The sequence below is a fragment of the Lepisosteus oculatus genome, chromosome 10, assembly GCF_040954835.1.
Source record: "Lepisosteus oculatus isolate fLepOcu1 chromosome 10, fLepOcu1.hap2, whole genome shotgun sequence".
NCBI lineage: Eukaryota > Metazoa > Chordata > Actinopteri > Semionotiformes > Lepisosteidae > Lepisosteus > Lepisosteus oculatus.
Window position 1 is genome coordinate 7,414,443 of NC_090705.1, and position 18,869 is coordinate 7,433,311.

The following is an 18,869-nucleotide window of genomic DNA, read 5'->3' on the forward strand; positions in this document are numbered from 1 at the left end:
CTGGGAAACAGGAAGGCTGTCTACCATGGCGACAGGGACGCTATGTGTCTTTATGTGCAGATCTATTTTATTTGTGTTGCTGAAATCAGGTATTTACAGTTGTCAGCAATTCTCCATTCCCTTTCAGCAACCCTCAGGGTGCAGCAGAGAACAATATTTTGACATTTCAAGTCTCTCCTGCGTGAAGTGCGGACCTAACCAAATCAAAAACGCAGATGGTAAGTATCAGTAGTATTTGATGCTAGTATATAAATCGGCTCGGCGCCCTTCTGATTTATCTTCTTCATCAATGGAGTCAACACAAGATGTCAAAATAGGTCTCCGCCAGAATGACTTTCCAAACAGCAATTTTGTCGTAAATTTGTATGTCATTTAGTTAATCACATTATTGTAAAATGCAAATGAAAAAAAAACAACAAACTGAAGTTATCATAGTCTCATTAATTAATGTAAGATACAATTAAAATAGACGAGACGTAAAATTCTGGTTTACCTAAATGCTGCTGCATATTTCTTCAATCGATGTTAAGCAACGGGCTGAACTGGATCTGAAAAATATGGTTTTAGGTGATACATTGTGGTTGCAGGCAGATCGTGAAAACAAAGTATCTGTCAACTTTATACTTCCGTCATCATTCCTAATAATTGTGTCATTCTTCTGTGTTCCTAAGGATAAGAGAACAACTCAATATGTTTAGTGCTTTGTGTTACAGGGACTTCGTGTATATGCGAGACTGGATTCGTACTGGTATCTAATAACGGAGAACCTGCAACCTGCGAAAAATGTCCTGATACAAAAAAGGTATGATTCTTCTACTTCAGTGCAGTTTCTTCTTTCATTAAGAAGCTGAAAAATAACTTAAATGTAGGCTGTATAGGAAACAAAAGTTGGAGTTATTTTATTTCTCCCTGATACTCCTGACTTATGGTTTTAATTTTGATATCGCTTATGTTTTTAAGATTTCAACACACAATCACACATTCACAGATCACACAGCCAACATCTTTATCTTTTTACACTCTTTCTTTTTAAACCACGTCCATATACCCTTGGGGCCCTGACTAGCTCCATTGGTAGTGCATGAGACTCACAATCTCAGGGTAGTGGGTTCATGTCCCAAGTCAGGCGCCAGGTCCTCCATGTTGGAGGTCGGGCACAAGGCTAACAACCCTGTTCTGTAAAATACTAAAAACAGGGTGTTTCTGCCCCTAAATGCCAGAAGGCGTAACAAGCAAACATCCCTCCATATACTATATGAGGTTTAGTCAATGTGTGCTCTGAAAATTGCCCTTGTATCATCCTTCTTTTCTGTTCTGTTACTAATTTACCATCCTCGGGAATAAGGGGATGTTGCTAAGAGCCCATCTAGCCCATTTGGTTGCTAGTAGCTAAGTGATCCAAGGATCTCAGCCAGCCATTTCTTGCGAGAAACTAAGGTCCTGGCTTGTTCCATGCTCCCACAACACTTTGTGTAACGATGTCCACATTCTTTTGTGTTGTGGCGGGGTAGCGTGACAGGTATTGGTCTTTTTAAGTCAGGCTTAAAAAGCAACTGTTCACAGCACACCTTCCCAGGTATGACATCTCTGTTGTTTTTATGTTTCTGGGTATATCTCCTGTCTGTCATAACAGGGAGTCACCAGGGATGGCTTTGGATGTATCAGATGCCCAGGAGGTTTGAATGACGATGGAACATGCCAGTGCTCAGCTGGAAGTATACTGGGTAAGATTGTTTTAAATCTACAATCTCCCTAGCGAGTTAAGGGAGAACTGGAACACTGTTTTTAAATTTCGGATTTAGAAAACATCAGCATTGATGAGTGCATTTCAAACCACAATAACAGTCAAATGTACACAGTAACTTGTAAAACCTCCAGTTTCCATCACATGCAGCGCCATGTTCTGCCATTCAGAACGAGGTAACAAAATTTCCAGTGACGTGAAGTGACTCTTGCTTGTTTAACTCTGCATGCATATCACATTGGAAACTTTCTGTGGTGCAATATCTGCTGCACAATCTGTTATTCACTCTGAACATCACGTTACATCAGTCATTACAGTGACTAGTGAGCAGGAAGGGCCGCATCACATCACACTTCTGGGGAACTTGAATGTGAGTTGGAGACAACATGGCAACTTAACGGTACTTTCCCAAAGTTCACGAGTTTGTGCTTAATTCAAAATTTGTCAAATTTGTCTAAACTGTCAATGGAGTCATATTGCTACCGAGATTTGATATGTGAGAAATTGGGACTGGAGTTTGCCCTTGAGCTGCATTTCATGGAAACAGATATTACTGTGGGAAATACTTCCTCTATTGTTCTTAATGTCTGCTTAATTGAAGGAATGCATGCTTGTATTGACTTAATTATAAACGCATATATTAACCATTTCTCCATGTTGTGTGTATGTTATTTTTCTTACTGACCTCACATTTCCCCCACCAGTTGAAAGGGATGTCAACGGAAGGCAGCTGGAAGAAGGGAAGTGTGAGCCCTGTATTGCTGAAAAACCTGTTTTTACAGTCCCAGATGTTCCTGGAGACAGGTAAATGACTCATTTTTAGTAAATCTCCCTCAGACATAAAGTATTTCTAGAAATTGTTTACTGTATGTTCTGTTTTCTCACAGGTGTGTCAGATGTCAAGAATCCTTTGTCAATACATCCCTCTCCTGTGTTTGTGGTCCATCTGGTACACCAGTACGTATTTTTAATGCCTCTTAAAAACATACCTATGTATACAAGTATACTTTGTTCAGCTCTGATTTGCCTTATTGAAGTAATACTTTTCTTACAGGACTCAGAGGAGCATATCACATTGTATACATATTTTCCTGTTTTGTTGTTGAATTGTTGTGTATCTTATGTTTTTTATGATTATTTTGTAGCTGTTGGTTTAAAGCTTTCATATGTGAGAAAGTGATATGAAGAAGTTTATCATTGTTTCACAGGATGCAATTTACAATTCTTAAGTTATTGTCTGATGCTGAATTGCTTTGTGGGTAAATGCCTTTTGAGATGTATTTTTTTAGTTGTATAATAGTGTGGTCTCACAGGGTAGGAAAAATATATGGAATGGGTTGTCCAACCTAATAGATGAACTGTGTAAAATAACTGTTTATAACACTTATTTTGATGTTTTCAATTTGTACATGTTAAAGTATTTATTTCACCTATGTTTTATTACTGTTTCACTTAGGAATTTCTCCCTTGTTATATATTTCTTCTGTTATTTTTAGGATTTGTACCATAAATCAGGGTTTTTGATATTTAGGTATGAATTATTTACTTTTTCAGTCAGGAGGTTCATGCTTCCCATCAAATAATCTGCCAACAACAGTGACTTCCAGCATTAACTTTGCACAGCTGGTAAGTAGATGGTGAATTTCCTATTCTGGAAATAGATGATGCATATCAATTCTCACCTTTTGTTTGGTCATGCCACTGAAAAATGTACAAATTGTTAGTCAGAGCAGATCCTCTTGTCATACCGGGATCTCTTTCTGAAACAGAAACAGACAAACGTCTTGAAGCAGTCATATTGTACATTAAATCACATTCCAGTGACATCAATAATTGAAGTAGTTTACATATACAACCTAAGTTAGGGGTGACATTGAGACGAGTAGTTTATTAAATGTGAAATGTGGTAGCAGCACAACAGTTCTTTTTGTATAATTTACTGTAGATTCATTAAAGTTGCTAATTTAAAACCTAATTTTCCCATTCAGGCCATTCCGGTTCAGTCAGTTTGGTTTGCTAAAAATCTTCTGTCTTCAGCAACTGCGTGTTTGGTAAGGATACACAGCTGCAATGTTTATCTTCTTTTGTATTTAAGCAAAACTTTTTTTTTCAATATTGAGATTGTTGTACGACGTATGTGTACTTTATATTAAGATATACATAGACTTCTGTGTCATTTTGTTCTGTTTCTGTTTTCTATTCATGGGAACATTTGTTTCCAAATGTTCTGGGAACATTTTTCTGTTCCCAGAGGACATACAAAAATGTACAAAAAGTAAAGGAAGTCACTGACCCAAGACTTCTTCCAGGCTTTTGAAATGAGAGGTGCTAGAGATCTTACTCCCAAAATATAGTTTGATAATTCATCTCAAATATCAATAATCCTAATATGTCATAATTGTCAGCTCTGAGTCATTGTTTTGTATTTACTCCTGTGTTAAGGAAGGTCTTTTTGTCTGCTTCGGAATACCCAGATTCTGTTTAGTTCCAACCAGAAGAGATTATTCTGACACACATTTTCAAATTCAAACAAAAGGTGTGTAAAAGAAAATGTTTTGCAGCATATTTTCAGGTGTCCTTTGCCTTTTTGGATTGCATCTCCATGTAATGTGGATGCAGATGATGATTCTACAGTCAACAATAAACACTTAGAATCTTTCTGTGCTTTGACTTCCTATTCTGAATGTGCGTTTGCGTTGTGTGTAAAAGCACATTCTTATCAGAGACTAATGGACATTCATCTTCATCTGTCACCGTCTAGAAACCTAGACATGAATACCCATAATTACAGTTATGATGAGAAGGTCCCAGACCTTTCCCTGATGAAAACATTTGCACTGTCATGGCAGGTCTGCGACAGGATACCGTGTAATTCAAAAACATCTCAATTGCATCCCATCAGGTTATGACCTGATGTTCTGTTCTGGAAGCCTATTCATTCTTATTTATTTTATACATTAATATGTCTAATTCCTTTGGCTAACAACAAATCTGTATTTCCAATGACTGATGAAGTTTGTTTAAGTTCAGTAACATATGATTATATACCGAAAAGACGAATTCCTAATGCAAGAAATTGTATAGGGCTTATAAAGAAACATTAATATTATTAACACTACCACTGTTTAATTGGATTTAATTTTGAACACATAAAAAGCCCAGTGTTGGAGTACTTTTTATACTTATTTAAGCTTTAAGACCAAAAGGGTGTTATTTAGTAGTCAGCAGCAAAAATATGCTTAGGCTTAATAAAAGGAACCTACAGTGCATGCATTGTTTTATTTTAGTAAATTGAATTTCTATAAAATATGAGTATTTTGTGGTTTACATGAATTGCAGTGATTTTCCAGTGTTAGTCATTTCTTAAACATTCACCTCTGGTAATGATTATCTTGCAGACTCTTTCCAACTTAGCTTCCTGTCAGGCCCTTGGAAACATGTGCGTGATGACCATGAATTCCATCAGCAGTGTCAGTAACGATGCCTGTGGCCTCTTTAATAATATATTCAGAAGCACTGCAGCTCTTGGATCTGTACAGGTTATATCCTACTGGTGAGTCACATCTTTTATAATTGCATTGTCTTATAACTTGCTCTTTAACCAAGAGGAATGCCAACATTTTTATAGAAGAACTTGAATGTATGTTGCAGGACTATCATACAAAGAATGACCGGATGGATTTTTTTGGATGAATAGAAATGTTACTATAATTTTGTACAGGATAGGTCTATATTCCAGAGGTGTAGACAGCTGTTTCTAAGTGCTGTTTTAAAATTCATTCACTTTATAGCAACCCATTTGTGTCCCATGTGACAGTGGAAGAGTATTTAGGTATATAATATGAGAAAGGAAACATTTAATAGCTTTGTTGAAGATTTTTGGTCATGAAATTAGAGTATTTGTTGAAGTCGGGAAAACAAGTGTGTTTTGCACTTTTCTTTTTCTCTAAGAATGCAACCACAAACACGTCCACGTTTTTGTTCTGTTTCAGGAGGGCGAATCTCCCTTGGCTTTACTACGGTGATCAGCCAGGTTTGGCTTCTCGAGTCCTTTTCTCTGTGTCTTTCCCAGCGAGCTTTAGTTTTAAGGGTGCGGCTCAGGTAAAGCAATAGAATCCCTTTTTGCTCTGTAAGTCACATATAAACTGTATGATATGAGGGCTATATATGCCAGTTTGTGCTGTGTCCATTTTATTGAAAAATAGGCTACTCATTTCGCACACTTCCTGCTGGGCCGGTCCAAACTGGCCATCTATAAAAACAGAAAAGGCCAAAGTGCTGGCAAAGGAAGTGTAGAGATGATGAGGATGTTTTAGGGGTTGGTAAACAAAACTGGATTTAACTGGAATTCCTATATTTCAGCGGGTGAAAATCCTATTGCTATTTAAAGTCTCCAAGTATGTTGATGATTCTTCATGGGAAATAACTGGGGGAAGACTGGTCTCTAACCATGAGTGCAAGTACCACATCTTAATAAACAAAATGCTTAACATCGATGGAAAGGACTGTAGTAATAGTTATGTTTTGTAAATGTAATGCCTGTACTGGATATGTTTTCATTGCAGATCTCAAAAGAACAGCATGTATTTGCCTTTTGTTTTTGTTTTGTTTTTAAATAAATAAATGCTTTATTTCCTAAGGTCATGGGGTTTAAGCTGCAAGTTAAAGAAACAGATAACATTTCAGATAAATTCTTTATTATTGTACAGTTTGTACCTTTTAAAAGTATTGGTACATAAAAGTCAAGTCTGCTATTTGTGCTGTATCCATGCTTGCTTAAAAGTGTTGCTTCAACAGCTTTGAATAGCTTTGTATCATTTGACAAATCAAATGATATTTTACTGACATCATTTCCAAAGCAGATTTTTCCTTGCATAAAGAATGCCTTTAGGACTAACCTTTTCAATTATGTTAAAACACCACATGACCTTCAAAATGAATTATCTCTGACATCTATAACCAAAAATCTGATTGAGCAAAATGATTTTGGTTTTATTGAATTTTGTTTCTATGTTACCACTTTTAGAACACAAAGATCAAATTTGTTGCTGCTGTCTACAATGCAAAAGGAAACTTCATTAAATGGGAGAACATTGGAGAGGGCAGTTTGCAGGTGAAGTACAGGAATATGGATTAAAACTGAGTATTATTTTAACCAACTTATGATATAAAATGAGTAGCGAATGTTGAAAAACCTAGGACATCACTGTTATGTTAGATTTCAGCCAGTCATTACAGACCGCAATTTAGTTTCAAAGCTCTTAAACAGGTTGAGTAACTTCCTTGTTTCTCACTTTAACATCATCTTGCGAAGAAATGCAGTATAATCTACCTTTCTCTTAATGTTCTATTATGTTGTTATGAACGCAATAAATGAGGAACTCTAGTTTGACACTAAACTAGGAAAGGCAAAGAGGAAATCAAATTTGCTCACATCTTAATGATATGAAGTTTCTCTTCTTGCAGCTCTGTCCAGACACTGCTGTCAGACTGAATGCTGCATTTACCTTTGGGACAGCATACAAACAAAGTGTGAGTGTCCAATTTATTTTTTTCCAAAAGCTACTGTCATTTTTACAGTGAGTCCCAGATTATCTCACTTGGCTGAAAAGCTGACTCCGTACTAGGGTCTGAAAGCCCCAGCATTTTCCATTTCATTGAGCAGTGATTTCAGTGAAAGGGTATGGTTTAGAAAGAACACTGTCGCTAAGAAAGGTATTTGATTATGCATTTCCCGTAGCTCTGTGACTTTTGTTATCACAGGATCACAATATACTGCCCTGCAGTGGTGCGTGTAATAACAAAATCACAGTGAAACTACCATGATACAGTGTTGTTGGACATCAGAAAACAGTTTATTAACTCAGAAATGTTTCTGCCCAAAACTGCTGAGCAAATCGAATGTTGTGTTCAGGTGTTTGCCATTTATGTGAAGTATATTGTAATTTACTTCATCTGGACACCTTCTCTAGGTGTCCAGATAAGTGAAGACAGCAGTAAATAAAAATGATAAGTGAGTAGTGCAAAAACACAGGTGTGAAGGTGTTGATCAAAACACTTTGATTGATAAACACTTGTGAATATAAACCATCATGAAACATTAAGGTTTCCCCTGTCTGTTTTCTTTTTTTCTTTTTTCCTCCTTCAAACAGTGTATCCTACCGGTCTCAAAGATCTTGGCTGATTTTTCTGAGCCACTGTTTTACGACATATACATGGATCTCAGTGATGGTACTGAAAAGAAGAAGCTTTGGGCTGTGCCTGTTCTTAATCTAAACCTACAGTTCAACGGACAATTCGTAAACCAAGGTCATTTTCTGCTAAATGTTTGCTATTTCATTTAATGCACTTCATGCTGAGAGAGAATTACTGGACACCATGTCTTTTATTTCTCTGAACACAGGAGACAATCGAAATAACTGGTATTTGACACGTCGGATTTTCTTGGTGGATACCTTGAGTGGACGTGAAAACACCTTGATAAATCAACCAAAAGTAATTCGTGTTGCAACAAAAATAAAAATAAGGTAGGAATCATTTTTTGTGTAGATGGAAATTAACTCCTCTATCCTTTCTGGCGATGTTACCTTTACATTGGATAACAAAGTTGACTATTATTAAAAAAATATTTTTAAAAAATTAAACTATAATGTACTCATAAAGCAAATGACACTATTTCTTCATACAGTAACTCTCTTGTTTTTTTCAAACATATCCAATGAAACTGTAGCACCGTTGTGCACTGACAATTTTAAAAAGAGAGTTTGCTGAAGGTCAGTGAGGTCAAAACTGTAGTTTGATAACAGTTTTTATTTAAAACCATTCAAAATCTAAATCCTCAGTGTTTAATAATTTTTTATCGACCGCTATATATATAATTTCAGAAACTAAAACAGAAGACAGTTTTATAAGATTTCTGCATGCATTACATCATGTTATTATTAAACCATTTTATTTAAAATAAAATTAAATATGTTCTCAAAACATTGTTTAACTTGACCATAATATCTATGTTAAAGGGATGATGGATAGTAAATGATCCCTTGTTGAAGATATGGTCTCTTGTTTCAGTTTTCAGGTGGTATCCAGCACTAAGAAGGGAGAGGTCTATCCACCCTTGATCACCATCGCTTACACAGATGTTCTTATTACAGATCCTGCCACACAGACTGTTTCGGTAAATTAGCATTACCATCAGAAAGAGAAAAGAAAAAATTGTGCATGGTTTAAAAAAAGTACAATTTAAAATTAAATTCAAGACAATACAATGGTTTCATTAAGAATTTGTGAGACAGGTTTACACATAATTACACATAATTACAAGATGTTTATAACCTGGCACAGAGTTATATGAAAAATATTATTTGAGTTTTCCCAGATCGAGACTGCAGTTGAGCTGACATCAGATCTTAATCATTCCTGACACTTTTTTGTTTTGAAAAAGAAACTAAAAAATCAAATGAAGTTTGCATTCATTTCAGTGTGTTGAATAATATAACCAGAACTGTCGTCTGATCCCTTTCAAATATGTTTTGAATTTCATCTAGGAGAAGAGCTTCATTGAGGCATAGTAATTACTTCTATAATTATAAATTGCATAGGTTGGGACACCTGTGTTCACACAAGGTCCCTATAGGTAGTCTCTTTTTTTCTTCCACAGTCCAAAGACATTGTGTCCAAGTTATTGGTATCTTGCCCATGGTGTGCATATGTTTTTGTCGAGAGCGTAGTGCTGCTTGCACTTAGGCCCGAGCTCACCAGTACTCTCTAAAAATAAAGAGGATAGCAAAACAGTATGGATGGATATATTTATAGAAATTTTATACAGAGAATTAATATAGTTAGTTTAGGTGGGGAGCTGCGTCAGCATGCGTAGGCTGCAAAGGAACAAGTAAAGGTTTCTTCCATGCTGAGGAGAGAAGAAAAGAAACACAATGTTTCAGTTGTGGAGCCTTCTTCAGGTGTCCACACCTGAACCCGAAATGTTTTGTTTTTTTTCTTCTCTTTTCAGCATGGAATAAACCTTTACTTGTTCATTATAATTATGCTTTTTTTCTTTTTATCTTTATAACAGCTGTCTTTTGAATTGGAATATAAAATGGATCAGAGTGAAGCTCAAGTCAAAAGTAATGTAAGTACTGAAATATAATGGTCACTCTGTAGTTTTAGAAAACTTTTCAAATGCTTTCCAGGGATAACCTTGTATGTAAGTAACGTTCTGTCTGCTTCTCCATGACAAACCTTGTAAGAAAGTTGCAATGTGTCTTTCAGATTGCTCTAGGAGTTCTTGGTGGTCTGGCTGTTTTGTATTCCCTCTTGAAAACAGCAAGTTGGAAAAGGAGAATAGCATCACCGTTAATTGACTTACTTGTGCGTACAATATTTTCACAAGTTTGTTATACTACAGTGAACTGTAGTATACATAGTGTTATTTTTAAACCACAGGGGAAACTGTTATGCAGGACTATGAAGTATGTATTAAACTAAGTAAAAAGATATCTACTGCTAGTTTAACACCTAAGATCAGTAAATCTAGGTATAGTAATATAAAATAATTACGGAAAAATTATATAATTATTAAAACCACATTCATGGCTGTTGTTAGCATGACATTATTCATAATTTACTATCACATACTAGCTACCTTTATGTTTATGCATAATCTTTATGTTTTAGCAATTAAAGTCCATTCAGTTAAACTAATGCTAGGAAATTGTAGCTTTTAAGAATTAATTATCTATGAGCTGTGTTGAGAAAAATGAACGATGGGATTTGCAGTTGGGATGTCTGTCTTTGCATGAAAATTGAATTACTACTTTCTATTTTTTACAGACTCTGCTAAAATTTCTTCTCTTTTATGCTGGAGACCTGTCAAATGTTTTCTTTGTTGTCACAGTCGGCACTGGTCTGTATTGGCTTATTTTCTTTAAGGTAAGATCATTTTTGAAGTAATGTCATTACCTTAGTATGTTTTATTTAAATTTTAATTTAAATGCGTATAGTTTTCTAACTTCACTTACTTTCGTCTTATTTTCTTTCTGCTTTGTCTTTACTGTCCATGTCCAGACGGTGGAGGCAAGTCTCTTTCGTTCAACGTCTGTTTTATGCATATTTATTTGTTTTTTCTCTTACTTCACGGTGTGAAAATGTTATTCAGGCGTTCAAGAAAGTTCCTCCTATGCCTTTGTGTGTTTTCAGGCTCAGCAGTTTGTTTCAGTTGTGTTGCCTCTGCCAGAAGAGGAAGAGCGCTTTGTTACGTATGTCGGCTGTGCATTCGCACTGAAGGTAACGTCACAAAACAATTACTTGTATTTGATTTCAGGGAAGACCTTGACTTCAAAAACAAGGACATCGGTCTGATTGACTTTATCGTATAAAATCCTTGAGCAGGTTGAAAAAATGATGATTTTTATCGAACACTTCTGTGATCACTGATAAGCGTACCCAGCTAAATATAATGAGCATTGTAGTTGGATAGACCAAAGTTTATAACTTTATATTATATCACGTTTAATGTCTACAGGTTCACACTGAACATAAACATAAGTCTTGCAAAACCAAGAGATGCACCACTCTCTCACAGTTTTTGTGCTTAAAGTTTGAATTTGTTAAATAGCTGTTCCAATACAATTTCATCAGCCCAAGAGTGCTTATGATTAATTAACGAGTATTCTGTGAGCCAGCATTAACAACATACAGTACCTTAACAACCAGAAGACCTTGTCAGTACATTGAGCCCAACTACTAAGCTCAGGAAAGGGAGTTCACCTTCCTAACCTCCTAACCTGTTTTGGCACTGTTCAGTATGGGCTGTTATGGTACCCTTACAAGACTTACGAAATTTGTACGTTTGGAAGGGATGGTTATTTTACCACAGATACAAAATGATGTCACATGATGGGAATAATCAACAGCTATACCTTATTTAAAAATGCATTTCTTTAAATTGATTTTTTGTTGGTTTCATTTTTTTCAGGCAATCCAATTTCTGCACAAACTAATAAACCAGATATATGTAGATATCTTCTTCATTGACTGGGAAAGACCTAGAGGAAAAGTCCTAAAGGCTGCAGAAGGTAGCTTTTAGACTTGATATTCATTAACAAGTTATCTTTATCATTTTCTACATAATTTCTGAATTTCTTTATTATATGTAGAACATTGTATAGATTATCTAAAGTTATAAAAATGTGAATAAACTAGAAATACTATATTGTTGAGATATTACTACTAATATTTTATTATCTTTTTGGGTTTTCATTATTACTGTTTTTTAAGATGTGGGGGGATATATATCATAGAATTTGGTTTCTTTGCATTTTTGTTAGAAAAAAATCTTAATTTTAAATACATCACTTGTGATATTCATAACTCAAGCATGTATTCCAGAAAAGGATGACTAAAGGTGAAAATACTTTTAATAGGGGGTATTTTTCCATTTGCATTATGTAATTAAGGGGGCCTGTTCCAACAAGTTTTTTAAGTCATCTTTGCAAAGATTATCTGTTAATTCCATAATTATCTGTTATGGAATAAAGGTGTATTGGGATCCATGTTTTCATCATACAGTACATGCATAGTACCATTTGACTTGCTTTACAACCAAAATACTCATATGTACAGTAACACACATAAAACACTTAGAGTTAATAGACAATTTTCTGTTCTTTCTCCAAACCTTTGTCACATCACCCGCACCAACACAACACAAGCAGCTGCAAACAGTTGTAGTCAGTCCCTGCACTGTTCATAGAAATAAAGACCTAAGTTAAAACCAGATCAACAAATACTGAAACCTGCTCTTCAATAAAGGAGAGTCATATATGCAAAACAATGAAAAGTTAGACCAAGACGAAAGTCCACAGGACTTTCACAGGAACCAGAACGCTCCCCACACATCAGAACACAATGGCACAGTCCCCATCGATGAATAAGCAAAACATGTTAATCAGACAAGAAAACCATTCCTTAACAACTTGACAACGAATAAGCAGAACAACTAATGCTGATGAATGGACTTGTGATGAATGCATAGTGGTTTATCCCAGAGGTATTGGAGACTGGATTTAAAATTATTGAGATGCATTATGATGCAATACATGTTCATAATGTATTCATACCATATGATTCTGTTTAAGGTGAAGGCGAAGCTAAATCGACATCTGCTCCTGTGAGCATCTGGAGGACCTATTTTGTGGCTAATGAATGGAATGAAATTCAGACCATACGGAGAATCAATCCTGCTTTTCAGGTTTCTGCTGTGCTTTTCTTTCTTGAGGTGAGCTTTGTTCAGATCTGACCTTTATCAGTACTGTCAAGAAAAGCCATGTCATTAAATACCATCTAATTAAATAAAGTCATTGATAAGAGTTCTTTGTCAACACTTTACTTATCACTGTTTTAAAAACTTTAGAACAAACAATGGAGTATCTATGCTTTGTTTTGAGCTTGCATCTGTTTCATTCAATGAATAATTATACAATTTATTATTATTTGGCTTTTATACATGTTTATGATGTGTGAATGGCCTTCTTTTGTTTTGCAATGTTGCAATGCCTTTATAAAAAGTGCTCTTACAGCTTATAAAATAAATCACATTCTTACATAGGAAGGAGAGTTAGTGTTCAGAGTATTTTTCAGGTAATGTTCAATCTAATGCATTGTAATAATAAAACATTTCCACGTATTATTTGCATCAGGTTGTTGGCTTCTCCAATCTGGCTTTAAGAGATCCTTCGTCGAATTTCAGCAGAGATCCTCAAAACTACAGCCCCCCCTGGAGCCTCATCCTGAGATATGGTGTAGCTACAGCCATGTGGCTGGTGATTGGCTTTTTACAGGTAGGAACACTGATGACCTTGTGTTACTAACATGTAGCTCTGAGGATGTTATCTGAAAGCCAATTACTTCCTGGCCCCACTAATACCTCTTCCAGCAGCAACCTTAGGTTTTACCAGGAGGTCTCCTATCCAGGTACTGGCCAGGCTCACACCTGCTTAGCTTCAGTGGGTTGCCAGTTGTGAGATGCAGGGTGATATGGCTGCTGGCTATAATGTCAAACTAAATAAATAAACTAACTTGAAGTTTCTAACCTTTGAGTTAAAAAAAGGCTCTAGCCATGCAACTGGATTGTTCAACTAAGGATTTTTTGAAGTAAAGAGCTCAGCTACAATAAAAACCAACCAGCATTTGTGCAGGTTCCCAGGACCCCGACCGATACTGGGAACCCCTGGCATAGACTTGCACAGTGTCAACTGTTACAGTTTCATATTAGCTGAATGTCAAAGTGCCTTAAATAACAGTTCCAAGACTAAACTAAACTGAATAATTATTTTTACATGAATAAGACAGGAACATATCTGGCTGGTAATCCTTTGATCAGATGAGTCTATATTGAAGAATGTCATCAATAATAAGGTATTCAACTGAAGAACAAATCAAAGCAAGTTATTGTACAGTATTTGCCATCAGGAAAGAGATAAATTGAACTGTCATGTCAATAATTCATAGTGCAACACGTAACTGTGAAAAACGCAGGTATGTACTATAGGCACAACTCTGTGTATAGCTGTAAAATCAGGAAATGATCAGAAGAAAATCTGGCCCTCTGCGCAGATCTGGGGAGGGTCAGTTCCTCAGTCCCAGGTGTTTGCTGTAGTACTTAGTAAGAAACCTCTTGTTTCACATCCTGTAACTTTTTTCTCATGTCATTCACGGTAATAAATGTGTATTTTTGACAGTGCCGCAGTCAATTTTAATTGAATAGTTTCACATTGATCTGATAGGATTTTAGTATTAGTAAATGTGAACAAAATCATGTAAAATCATTATGGGTTATTTTCCTTACCATAAATATAATATTAATACCTAAGTATATGTTAATGTTTATATTTTTTGTTTATTTCTCAGATGGTGTTCTTCACAGTCTTTTATGAACGATTTGTAGAAGATAAAATAAGGCAATTTGTAGACCTATGTTCTATTAGCAACGTGAGTATGACCATTTTACTAATGTCTGGACTGTAGAGCATATTGGCTAAAATAGAGCTTACCATCGGAGAAATAGTGAAGTCTAAGCTGTCTTTTTTTTGGGTACTTATTCCTTTTTAATTTAGACCTCTGTCCTGCTGTTGTCGGACCGATGTTTTGGTTACTATATCCATGGGCGTTCAGTTCATGGCCATGCGGACACCAACATGGAGGAGATGAATGCCAATTTGAAAAGAGAAGCGGTATGAGGAATTTCCTAAATCATTTTTATAGGCAGTTCTTGCCCCTTTTTAATCTTTACTACTGTGCTGTATTACAGTATTGCACGCCTCTATATTATACTGCAGTTCAATGTGTTACAAAATACAAAATACCGTAGACTCACAGTAGTTAGATTCCTGACATAGCTCATATACTCACAATCTCATATAATCAGAACACCTCCCTTAGTCCCTCCTATTCCCCTCGCTTAAACAAGTCAAATCAGTTTTGACTGTATTAGTATTATGAAAACAGTAATACAGCAAATACAGTACTGTACAGTATACAAAGTAGATCAAATACAATTTAATAAGAATAAAATGAGAGGAACACAGCAGATGCGTATCTCTCAAAAATAGCCTTCTCGCTGTCTCCAACTACACAAATCAAAGATTCATTCATACTCGGCAAACAGGTCACCATCATCCCACCCCTTAACTTGTGGAGAATCATGATTTTTAACTCCGAATCAGGGCACTTTTCTTGACTTGCCTTTCTACTTCATACTTGTTTCCTCCCTCTTTGTGCTTGTGTTTGGTTTATGAGCCACACTGAGGGTGTTGTGGCACGATACAGAAAGCCCAGGCATGCTGTGGGCTCTGTAACTAGTTCCTAAAGCGTAGCTCTGGTGCGTGCTGCACCAGATTTGAATTTGTGAAATGCCCCACATTATTTGATTTTCAATATTTTTTGTCGCAAACCACATATACACAAATTCATCTAAAAATATTTTGCATAAAGCGTTAGTCTACTGTACCCTAACATTTTATAATACTGATCTATTTTACACAAATATTTTGATAACACCCATGTAGCATTTCATGCCAGTAAAGCTTGTGTGTGTTTGGATGTGTTTTTATACTTCCGCAGTGCTCTGGCTTTTGAGTGTGTATGAACATGGAAGTGCAGTAAGTGTGTGTATATCTTTCCTCTGCTACAGGAAAATCTTTGTGGTCAAAGAGGTCTGCTTCCAAACACCGACGTTCAGACCTTTCAGATTGCCATAACACATAAGCTGAGGCAGCAGTATGATCGGATTTTTGAACCCCTGAAAAGGGTTGGTACACTTCACTGTTTTCAATAGTTTCATATTCAGTAACGCCTTTTATGAAGGGTTGAATGTTTGCATTATGATTGCTTTCAGAGAAATGGACCTTCTCGACTTTTAGATGCCTCTGCCAATCCATTTGAGCAGTGTACTAAGGCCTACCACACCATGAACCGGTTTCTGGCCTCCTTCATTGATCATGTAAGTACAAGTTCACACTATTATTAATATTCACCTCTGAAGTTCACTTATACCCATAGTGTAAGGTGCTTTGCAAGGTATCTTCTTTAAAAGATTTAAAATCAATTTATAAGTAAAACATTTATAAAATGTATATTTAAATGTGTGTTCCTTTATATTTTTGTTTATATCTTTTAAGGAAAAAGATATATGAATACTGTCCCTTTTATGATATAGGCTTGCAATATGGGCTCCTCCCATGTTTTTTTTTTTAGAATATGAAATTTGCAGGCAATGAAACAAAAGACATAAGAACATTTTCCCTATATATCTAAATCTTCCGTGGTTCCTAAAAAGCTCCTGTTAATTTCTTTCAAATTAATTGAAAATGTATTTCAATCCAAATGCCCACAGGCTCATCGGGAAATGGACTACATTGTGAAGGACAAGTTGCTGCTTGAAAGAATGATTGGAATGGAATTTGTGGAGCCAGCAGAAAAAAACATATTTTACAATGGTAAGCACTTTGAGAAGCCACCTTTAAAGGCGCTATATAAAATAAAGTTTATTATTATTATTATTATTATTATTATTATTATTATTATTATTATTATTATTATTATTATTAATGATGTTTTATTCAATGTGTAATGGAAATCAAAAGATTTTGAATGTAAAAATATTTCTTTAATATTTCAGGGTTTGTTTGTTTTTTCCCTCAGATGATGCCCATTCGTTCAGCAGTGTCCTATACTATGGCAATGAAGCAACACTTTTGATCTTCGACACCTTGTTTTTCTGTGTTGTTGACCTGGGAACGCAAGATTTCGTCTTGGCAGCTGTCTTAACCTACATACAACAGCTAGTAAGTGTTTTCAGCTGAAAAGAGCCATTGTAGGCTTTGAATGATCCCTTTCTAAAGTAAGGGACAAATAGCACATTTCATCAGCAAAATAAATTGATGTTCTCACATTTTCTACTAACCTCAGATTTAATTCCCAGACCGGGAAAGATCCTAGAAAAGAGAGGTAAAAAAGGCACTATCGGGATAATGATAAGTAGACTGGTGTTTCCAATGTTCCAACACAGTTAGCAGAAGATTATTATAGTTATGTGAAAGTATCAAATATGTCAAACTATGTGATGAATCTGTTGTCATGGAAAATCACATTTTCACGGATGTAATGCAGAATTAGTCTCGAAGGACTGTGTGAATATCTACCAGCAGGTGGCAGCATAGAGCTATGCCCTTTACACCTGGTCCCGGAGGGCCACAATCCACCCACTTACGTAGGCGAATTCTAATCCTCAATGAATAAAGACCTGGAACGCCAATAAATAATTCAGACAAATTGAGTGAAGTGATTCAAATGAGGCAATTGAGAGTTGATGGGGAACAGCACTCTTTGACACTCTTTCTAGTTTTCTTTTATAGTTTGGTTTTCATAATCAGAGTTAAAATATATACATACATTATTCTCTAGAGTCCAGATAAATCATGTATGGCGTCAGTTATAAGGTGACTTTTATTGTTTTGATATATATCTATTGCAATCTGCGTTTATATTTGTATATCAAAAAAGTTTCTCACACTCAGAACAGCACTTTGTGGTTTTGGGGTGTAGTGTTTATTTGTTGCGTACTGTATAGAGGAGACCACTTTCAAGTTGATTGAACGTGCATTTCCATGTACAATATTCAAATAGCAATACGGACCGTACCACTAAGGAAGGTAGCTAAATTGGGATTAACATGTTTCCTGTTTTTTTTGCAGGTGTTTCAGCTGATTCGCAATGCATTTGGCCGAAAAAATCTGGCTGCTAAGACTCTGATTGACAAAAGGTTCCTCATATAGCTAAGCTTCATGATATCTAAACTAGTCAGGAGTGATGAATCCTGAAATACAATTTAAAGTGTAGTGTGATGAAAGTCATCATTGTTTACTTTTTTATTTTTGATATTACAAAATATGACACTATTTTTGGATGTCAAATTCAATTTTGTATTAATGTGAATAGGCTGTTTTTGCAGTATTGACTTGCTAATACTTGCTTTTGACTCACAGTGTATTTCAAATGTACATTTTTAGTTTAACAGGATTTTTTATTTATATTAAAGTTTTTTTTATAATTTTGTTGACTGATTTTTATTTTATTTTTATACTATAGGAATGTACATATTTAACAGCACTGTTGCTCAAAAATATATATTTTGGAAAAATAATCTTAATTTAAAATATTTGCATTTTCATACATCACGTAATGGAGTAGATTGTTCTCCCTTAGCAAGATTTTTTTTGACAATGTCAGATATCTTGAAACTAATAGCAAGTTGGGTGATTATCATGAAGGCTATGGAATGATTCTTCTTTCTAAGATTCACATTTAGTGAGCAATACCAATAGGTTTCACTGTGTTGACAACCTTCACTGTCATTTTTTTATTTAATTCTTTATGTTACCAAATATGTTAATTAAGACATAATTATCATCTACATGATTTAATATATAGGCCAAAATTAGTCACTAATCAAAGACTCAAAGTGTTCTCTGCTCACCAGCATGTGAGTAGGTTGCATGTGTATATAAGGTCTAGCTCCTGGCTTCACAAAGTAAATTGTAGAGTGTTCTTTTGATGTCTTTTTGCT

General features: G+C 35.4%; 1 protein-coding gene across 2 annotated transcripts; it reads left to right on the top strand.

Moving 5' to 3' along the window:
- The first annotated feature begins 8 nt into the window (after positions 1–8).
- On the top strand, positions 9–18,340 carry tmem67 (transmembrane protein 67). 2 transcript variants are annotated; one of them, XM_006636125.3, is made up of 28 exons: positions 9–218; positions 714–802; positions 1,634–1,724; positions 2,449–2,548; positions 2,632–2,701; positions 3,299–3,370; positions 3,733–3,795; positions 5,143–5,297; positions 5,737–5,845; positions 6,771–6,857; positions 7,211–7,276; positions 7,897–8,053; positions 8,148–8,271; positions 8,816–8,921; positions 9,819–9,875; positions 10,016–10,114; positions 10,577–10,675; positions 10,943–11,029; positions 11,721–11,820; positions 12,883–13,022; positions 13,444–13,584; positions 14,654–14,734; positions 14,860–14,976; positions 15,936–16,052; positions 16,140–16,244; positions 16,638–16,740; positions 16,946–17,088; positions 17,998–18,340. In XM_006636125.3, the coding sequence occupies exons 1-28, from the start codon at positions 26–28 to the stop codon at positions 18,076–18,078; spliced, it is 2,952 nt and encodes a 983-aa protein (XP_006636188.1). In that variant the 5' UTR covers positions 9–25; the 3' UTR covers positions 18,079–18,340. The 2 variants fall into 2 exon arrangements, with proteins under 2 accessions (XP_006636188.1, XP_069050906.1); XM_069194805.1 differs by lacking the exon at positions 17,998–18,340 and having other exon boundaries at positions 16,923–17,085.
- The last annotated feature ends 529 nt before the right edge of the window (positions 18,341–18,869 follow it).